Source organism: Choloepus didactylus, chromosome 4 (genome assembly GCF_015220235.1).
Source record: "Choloepus didactylus isolate mChoDid1 chromosome 4, mChoDid1.pri, whole genome shotgun sequence".
Taxonomy (NCBI): Eukaryota; Metazoa; Chordata; class Mammalia; order Pilosa; family Megalonychidae; genus Choloepus; species Choloepus didactylus.
In genome coordinates this window covers 862,439-871,313 of record NC_051310.1, presented here as the reverse complement: position 1 = coordinate 871,313, position 8,875 = coordinate 862,439, and the positions used below count along the sequence as shown (strand labels likewise).

At 46.5% G+C, this 8,875-nt stretch overlaps 1 protein-coding gene across 1 annotated transcript; it reads left to right on the top strand.

The window, feature by feature from the left end:
- The first annotated feature begins 3,948 nt into the window (after positions 1–3,948).
- On the top strand, positions 3,949–4,914 carry LOC119530957 (olfactory receptor 13A1-like). Its single transcript, XM_037831611.1, has one exon. It carries the CDS (start codon positions 3,949–3,951, stop codon positions 4,912–4,914), a length of 966 nt encoding a protein of 321 aa, XP_037687539.1.
- The last annotated feature ends 3,961 nt before the right edge of the window (positions 4,915–8,875 follow it).

Here is an 8,875-nt window from a genome sequence, read left to right as displayed (position 1 = left end):
CTTTGCTCCCCAGGGAAACCTTTCCCAACCTATGAACCTTGAGCCAGCACTTCTGGTTCCAGACCAGCTCTGAATAAACAGCTGGGCTGTGAGGAAATCCCCTCCTCTCTCTCTCTGGCCTTATGTGTCTCACATGTAAGGCAGAACACAGCTATATTATTTCCAGGTAGCTATATTTTCCCAGCTCTGAGTCTCCATGGAGGAAACAGCACTTAGAGTCTTGCACCTGGATTGGATCATCCGGTGAAGGCCCACCCAGGGCCCTGGAAGGTGTGGGTGCCCAACCTTGAGGAAGAGGACAAAACCCATGACCAAAGCCTGCCTCTCTCCTACAATGACTGCCAATTCCTGCACTCGGGGCTGAAGCCCTGGTGGAACTGAGGCTGCAGCCCTCAGCCCATGGTGCGTGCTCACCTCCCTCCATGCTGATGCCTGGGGATGCACCGTGGGTCACCTGCCAGGGACAGGTCCCCTGAGGCTCCTTCTGATGCTTCCAAGAGCTGGGACTGTGCACTGGCTTCCCAGCAGGTTTATAACGCCCATGGTGACGACACCAGCAAAGCTGCTTCTAATAAAACCAGGCTGCACACAGCCCAGGAGCCATCAAGGACCCTGCATGCTCAGCCACCCTGGTGGCCCTGCTTGGGTGAGGACTCAGGAAGGATGCGCATTTCTTCTGAGCTGAGTCAAACTGATGGCTCCATGGGAACAGGGTCTAAGTTCCAAAGGCAGTGGTTCCAGGATTTCAAGGATACCTTCAGTTTGTTCATTACCTTCTAAACTGCTATGTATTAGGGTTGATCACTGACCTTTATTTATTGGTATTGATAAAGAGAATATTTTTTAAAAAATGTAGCCAAAATCAATCCTGGATAATAGTGTCTAAAGATGAAATAAATCCTTAGAAAACTAGCTCAAAAAATCCTGTTTATTTGAAAGATTGTTAGTTATCATTCAGCATTTCTGAGTATTGGGGAGTGAGTTTTAATTACTTTCAATGTTAATAGAAAAGTCATTTCAGGGAAAGGGGAAGAAGGATTTAGGACTTTGTGGCCCGTGGACTGTGAGCCCCATGGGCTCTGAAGCAGCTTGGAACCTGGTCAGTGCTAAGGGGCCCAGTCAATGCAGGGGCCAGGTGGGATTGGGGAAAGGTGGCGGGGGGCAGGCAGGGCAGGAGCAGAAACTTCAAGGTCCATATGACTCTCTCCAGGATCCAGCTGATTCCCCAGGATACCACAGGATTGCAGAGTTCAGCCCTGCTTTCCTCAGAGGTAGGTGCTCCTCACAGTTCAACATGTCCTGACCCTAATGAAAGAGGCCCTTCCTGACCTCGGGAGACAGGGTGGGACATGCATGAGATTCTGTCAGTTTTTTTCTGGATTATGCACTTTCTCTGTGGTCTCGGTTTTGTGTGTAGCAGTGGCACCAGGACCTGGCTGTGCATATCTGCTGTTACCTGACACCCAACCACAGTAAATCTGGGTTTTTCTTCTTGGCCAGGTCCATGTTCCTTAGTTGTAACATCTGGGTGGTGCACAGGTTCTGCCCTAGGCATCCTGGGAAAAGCCATGTCTGATCTGCACTGATCTCAGCTCCTTGATGCATTATGTGGGTCTAAGAAACTACACCTTACAAAAGCTCTCTACTGCTGACAACCCAGTGGCTATTCCAGAATTCAGACCTCCGGAGACAGCAGGAGGGCAGAGCATGAGAATTTCCTGCATCCACTGTGCTGTTGGGTTCCTGGACACCCATGTGTGGACCCTCTGCTGACCTAAGAGGCTTGGCCTTCAGGCTTTCCTCCTGTCTGACCTGCTGGCTCACAGCCCTGTCCTAGCTGTGAGGTGAAAGTTGGAAATGGCTCACTCTTGTCTCCAAATCACCAGAAGGTAATGTTTATTAGCACCTCTAAGAATGTCCCTGGTAAAGCCACAACATGGCCTGGTCCAAAACAGTCAACAGAGCTGATTTCAGAGCCTGTTCCCTGGGCATCTTCCACATGTGCAGGTCTCTTAGGTGTTGGCAGTTTCAGTGCTGGTGGCCTGTGCACACCTACTGTTTCAACAGGGATATTTTCCTCTGGGTTGGGTTGCCTCTGTCAGCTTGGGAAAGGTGTGCCTTTTGCTGTCAGATGCCAAAGTCAAAATTAAAGCAGTGTTGACAATATGACTTGTGAGATCCACATCCTTGGTAGGAAACCCTTAAAAAGGTGCCTGGGTATAGACTTAATCAACAAGTACACACACAGTGATGTTGTCTGTGACTCGTACCACACCTCCTATTAAGCTGAGTGGTCGGCATTATCCAAAGAGGAATTGAAGAAACACTCTCCCACTCAGCCATAAATAACATGGACTATTCTGCAACAGTTACATTTTTCCTCAGAAATAATTTGCAGATTGTCTGGAAGGTCCAACATGCCTGTGGCTGGTGTGCATCCAATGCTGTACCACCTTGGAGAAACTCCATGGACCTCTGTCTGTCTGCTATGTACTTGTGCATATTTCTGAAAACACTCCTTGCAGAAGGCTGAGGTATGGGCACAAGTGAATTTCAGTGCTCAGTCCTGATTTTCTCCATGATTATGCTCCTGTCTAACAAATGTGATGATATAGTGCTAAAATGCAAATGCAATAGTGCTCATTTCTGAAATGCTGGCACAGAATCAGCTGGGATGAGGAGTGTGGGAAGTTCATCTCTATTCATGAACAGCAAGTAGAAGATAGGGAAGGGGGAGCACAGACTGGTACTAAGGGGCCATGTACAGGGGACTGAGGAGTTTCAAGTTCCTTCTGAAGGCAACAGGGGGCCATGATTGAGGGACATGATGGGAGATTGCTGCTTCTAACTCCCCTAGCTGGTGACTGGAGCCTCTGACAGGGTTCTGGTGCCGGCCTTGCCTGGATGGGATGTGTCCCTCATAGGACTGGGTTATAGGAGAAACAGAGCAGCAACTCAAGCTCTAGGAAATCCTTGAACCCACTTGCTCTGATGCCTTCCTGTGTGAGGCCTTTGACCCTCACCTTGGCTCTGTATTATCTCCTCCTACTCATAGGAATCAGGGGTCTCTGACCTTGGGTGTGGATCTGGGGGACCATTGTGCCTGCCTTGTTCAAGTTCCTGAGGGACCCCTCAGCCTGAGCCCGCAGGTTCTGTCTGACCCATGCCCATTGGACTCCCCTGTCCCTGGGATCCACCTCAGTTCCTCTTAAGCAGATCACCTTCCCAGAGACCCAAGCTCCAGGCTCAACATCAGGGTGGGATGCAGGGATCCTGCTGCTCATTGAGGGATAAGCTCAAGTTAACCCTTTTGGAGGGGATAAAGGAAAGAGTCTTGTTCCTGGCAAAGGGAACAGGAGGGCTCCTTGGGGAGAGGACAGGACAGGCTGGACCCTGGCAACCAATGAAGACCACACTTTAGGGCCTCACTGGAGCCTGTGGTCTTCCACTCCCCAGCAGGGCATGCCTGGCCTGAGCCAGAACACGACTCACTGAGTTTGCATGTTGGGAATATCAATACTGTGGTGTGGAGAGAGGTGGATAGGACAACAATGCATGTCAGAAGGTGGTCATTGAATGATGGGATTTTGCTTGGAAGGGAGGATGAGAGAAGGGAAAATGGAAGAAGGGAGAGTGTGGGAGGAAGGGAAGACAGCAGAATGGAAGAATGGATGAGGATGAAGTAAAGATGAAATGAGAATGGATAGAATAGGAGAAGCCTACAAGAGATGGCAGAGGCTTTGAGAGAAGGCTAATTACTTCTGCCCACCCTAACCTCACAACAATGTTTCTTGGTAACCATTGTTAGTGGGTGATTGTTGCATGTAATGACTTTAAATTTGGGGAGAACCAGTCACATGAAAGTCATGACCTACCTATATTGACCACTTATTAAAAAATGTTTTTGTAGCTTGACCATAGATCAACAAAGTCTGACCAGACTAGTCAATGGCCATGAGTAACCAAACACTGGTGACAGAATTCATCCTGCAGGGTTTCTCAGAAAAACCACAGCTCCAGGTTCTGTTCTTCATCTTCTTCCTCGCCTTCTACACCATGGCCCTCTGTGGCAACTCCCTCATCGTGATGGCCATCAGCTTCAGCTCCAGGCTTCACACCCCCATGTACTTTTTCCTTGTCAACTTGGCTGTTTTTAATGTTTTCTGTGCATGCACTGCTTTGCCTAAGATGCTTGAGATTCTGGTGGCAGAGAAAAGAACCATCTCCTATGGGGGCTGCATTATCCAGATGTACTTCCTGTCATGGTCCGTTGTGGCGGAGGTGCTTCTCTTCACTGCCATGGCCTATGATCGCTATGTGGCCATCTGCCAGCCCCTGCACTATGGCTCCATGATGGGCCCCCAGGTGTGTGCCGCTGTGGCTGGAGCTGTGTGGGGCATCAGCATACTGGGTGCAGGAGTCAACATTGTTCTGCTGTTACGGCTGACTTTCTGTGGGCCCAATGTGATAGACCACTTTTTCTGCGAGATCCCCCCTGTGTCGCTGCTCTCCTGTTCCTCCACATATTTGAATGATATAATGACAATAATGGCCGACATCTTCTATGCCATGTTGAATTTTGTGCTCACCATGGTGTCCTATGGCTTCATCATCTCCACCATCCTGAAGATTCGTACAGCCGAGGGGAAGCGGCGAGCCTTCTCCACCTGCTCCTCCCACCTCATTGTGGTCACCATGTACTACACTACGGTCATCTACACGTACCTGACCCCAGGCTCTAGCTACTCCCCAGAGATGGGGAAGGCCATGGCTGTGCTTTATTCCACAGTGAGCCCAACGTTGAACCCTCTCATCTACACACTAAGGAACAAGGATGTCAGGACAGCTCAACAAAGTCTTTACATTGTTAGCAGAGAAACTGTAGTTACATTGCTTAAGATAAAGCCTGGCTAGGGGAAAGTGAAATTTCCAAATTATCATATTTTAGATTGTACATTGTACATTGGAAAGCAAAAACGAAATCAATTGACAGACAGCATCTCCTAATTAAATACATGTGCTCTAGAAGATGTTCTTGATACACCAGCATCAATAGGGGGCCTATAAACCATTTCACATATAAAACATGAGGGAGCTTAAATACATAGATATTTGCATTAATTCCTGGCAGTACAACACGCAATTCCTGATACTACAAAGTAAAAAATGAGAATGTGGCACATTCAAACCCATTCGTGGAGACAAGTACCAGCCTCAGCTGCTAGGTAATAGCTCTGAGGTTCACAAGACAATGTCAAAGGTATCCTTACACTTGCATTTTGTTACATTTTTAAATGCCCCTAACAGTTTGTGAGCTTCTCAGGAGACAGCCAGGTCCTTCTGCAACTATGTGCGGATCAAGTTCAGGGCAAGGGCACAGTGAATGCAGGGAGAGTTGAACGGAACCACTGAGGAAAGGGGGTCTTGGTGGTCTGGCAGGGGGTGCTTAGGGGAAGGGCTGGGGGTGTTAAGGGAGGTGGGGCTCAAACATGTTTGTGAGCTGCGGGGGAAGGAGGGAACTAGTGACCCAGAGAGGCTGCAGCCACGGGGCTGTGCCCTCCATCATGTGGACCTGGCAGCGTTTGGATGGGGAACGTCTTGATGGTCCCTTTTGGGATCTAAGTGAAGTTACAGAGACCCACTACAGTGTTTAACAACCTCTGAAGATCACAGAAGCCCTCTTCTTTGTGTCTTCCTCCAGAATTTCTTTCTGTGATCAAACTGCAGTATGTGGCCTCTCTCCTCCTGACACCACAGAGCAGATGAGGAGGACATAGCTGCTCAGAGACTGAGGCCCCCTCTGGGAAGGGCACAGAGCAGAGGATGCTGTCGAGGAGTTCGGGAAGTATATGGATAAAAACAAAGGAAGTGGGCTTTCAGTAAATGTTTTTCAGGAAGCTCTCTGCGTCTACTCTCCAAAATATAGTCATTTAGTTTTAGGAGATGCAGGGCTACCAGGTGAGAGAGACATCTCTTGGACAGATAAGATTAAGAATTTTTCTTTTTCTTTTTTGTTTCATTTTTAGCAATTATTTACAGAAAAGGAATTGGAAATCAAGGTCTAGTTCATGGTGTGAATTTTATGTTTGTGTGTGTGTGTGTGTGTAGTATATCTGGGCTCATTTCAAATTCAGCAAACTCTCTTGAAATTCACAATTTATCATGTGATTAATCATCATATTTGCTCATGTTGTGGGCATACATCATTCCAAACTAAAGAGCCTTTTGGATGCTGTTAGAGAAGTTCAGTTTTCCGCACCAAGGAACTCAATCCTCACAGTGTTTTCATGGCTCCTAGGCGGTCAGGAGAGCCTTACCCCTTAACAACTGGTGTCCTGGGAAGATGTGACCCTTCTGCATGTCCTAGGGTCACAAGGTATTGTGAGATGACATGGAAAAGCACTGGAAAAAACCAGTGGAGGAAAGTTTCCCACCATAAAGACAAGAAAAGTGAGAGGACTGAGACAATGAGAAACAGAGCAGACACCCTTGATAGCAAGGCTGAGGATGAACAACCAGCAAGTGATATGCAAGAGGTGGGACTAAGGAAAGAGCAGGAGATGGGGCTCCATGTTGCCTCTCCCATAGCAGTGTGTGTGAGGGCATGTTTTTATATGTATGTGTGCGTGAAAGTGAAGGTGTGTGCTTTCCAGTGTGTGTGTAAGTTTGTGGGTGAGAGAATGCAGGTGTGTGTCCATAGTGTGTGTGACTGTGTATATTTTGTGTGTCTGTGTATTTGGTATTGTATATCCGTGTGTATGTGTGTATCTGGGTGTGTTTATGTGCTACTGTGTACATCAGTGTGCTCCTTGTCTGTGTGAAAAGTGTGTATCCATGTGTGAGACTGTGTGTGTGCATGACATGAGTGAGTGTACGTGTGGGCACATTTGCTTTTGGCATTCTGTGTGGTCATTACCTGTTTGCATCTTTGCTCCTCCCCTGGCCCACGAAGAGCTCAAAGGCAGTGATGTATCTGGATAGCATATTCCCTTTATAATTCCTGGAGACTTGCCCAGTCCAGCACATGGAGGAAACTTAATAAGTGCCTGGAGGTTGAATACAGATGGAAGCTTCCTGTCCCAAGGTTTTCTTAGCCTGTAAGATTAGTAGGAACTATCTGTAGACCTCACCTACTCATTATCTTTTTCCCATTGATTTATTCTGTTGTTCCACAGGGTCTCAGAATTCTCTGTTGCAGGTTATGGAAACCCCACCTCAAACAGTTGAAACCCTGAGGAAATGTGCTCTTCCGTAATCAGAGGTCTGTGGCAGGATGGGATCCATGGGTCCCTAGTGCGCTGGTCCAATGGTGCCATGAAGCCTCAGGTCATTTCTGACTCTCATTGTTGCCATCCTCAGGATAATGGCTTTGTGAACACACTGCCTCCTTAATTGCCAACTAAGGAATCTTGAGATTTTTCAGTCAGGGGGAGAGAACATAAACTTTTTCCAAACTTGGATGACATTTCTAACACTGAACACATGACTGTTACAAAATTATCACCATGGGAAGACGGAGAGACAAAGCAGTACCTTCCTCTGGTAGTGGACCTTGAGATGGTCCCTAAAACAGACAGGGTGTTCTTAGGAAGGAGCAAAGAGACAGTGCCAGGAAGTCTCACAACAGTGCACACAGTGCACAGAAACCAGAAAATTTGTCCACTGCAGAGGTTATGATTTCTATCATAGCTACAATGGAGAATGCACCAAATAAAAAAAAGGAAACAATAATGGCTATTGAGAATTAAAACACTAACTAACTGACTTATAAGATAAATATATGTATATTAAGTTCATTCTCAAATTACTAGAGAGTGGATGGTAGCAGAAAATAACAACCAATTTAATGATTCTTGAGAAAGAAAAGGAAGGAGGATGGGACAGAACTGAAGAAGGGAATAAGGATGGAAAGAGAGAGAATGAAAAAATGGAAGTAAGGGAGGATGAAAGATGCAAGTGAATAGAGACAGGGATAGAGAATGGGTGGATGAGGTGAATGGATCTTGGCCGGAAGGAAGGAGGAGATGCAGAATAGAAGATGAACAGGGAGTGAAGGAGAGATGAAGAGAATGGAAGAATGGATGGAAATGACAATGGATGTATGGAAATGAGAGTCAAGAGGAGGACACAAGCTGGGAAGGAAGGACATAGAGAAGATGGAAACTTGAACGGGAGGAAATATGAAAGGATGGATAGAAGTGGAAAAGAAAGGGGAAAGCAGAGAGAGGAATACCAGAAGGTTTATGAATAGTTGGGTTGATGGAAAATGGAATGGACGGGACAAAGGGAATATGGAAAAGAACATGAAGATAAGATTGATGAGCAGAAGAAACTAGAAGGATGTTGTGAAGGAGGCAATGTGGATGTGTTGGGATGGGGTGAGGCAGGTGAAAAATTGGAATGAGGAAGTTCTTGGTGGGAGGAAAAGTATAATAGAGGGAAAGAAGGGGGCTTGTATAGTAGCAAGAAAGAATATGCACGCATTGAATGACAATCAGGTTGTGTGAGAGGGCAGGTGAATAGAAGATGGGTAGGATGGACATAATTATTCACAATATGCCTGAGAACTTGAGCATACACCTCCTCTCTTGTATATAAGTCATTGTCTCTTAAAGATAGTGGATATCACATGTTGGTCCTTGACACAAACAATAGTTTGCACAGTTGAGCATAGAAACAATTTTCAAAATGGAAAATTATAGTCACCACAGAAGAGTGTGCATGCTTTAAGATTTTATGTGATAAAATCAGTAAAGTGCTACTTCTTTGGGCTTTTCCCAAAAACCACAGACACAGCTGCCTCTCTCTGAGGTGCTTCCAATGTGGTATTGGCTATAGGTTTAATAGGAGTTCAAAGAAATGACAGACCCTTTAC

Bases quoted from the DNA above. Each gene is read 5' to 3' on its own strand.
- LOC119530957 (XM_037831611.1), top strand. From the start codon at position 3,949: ATGGCCATGAGTAACCAAACACTGGTGACAGAATTCATCCTGCAGGGT.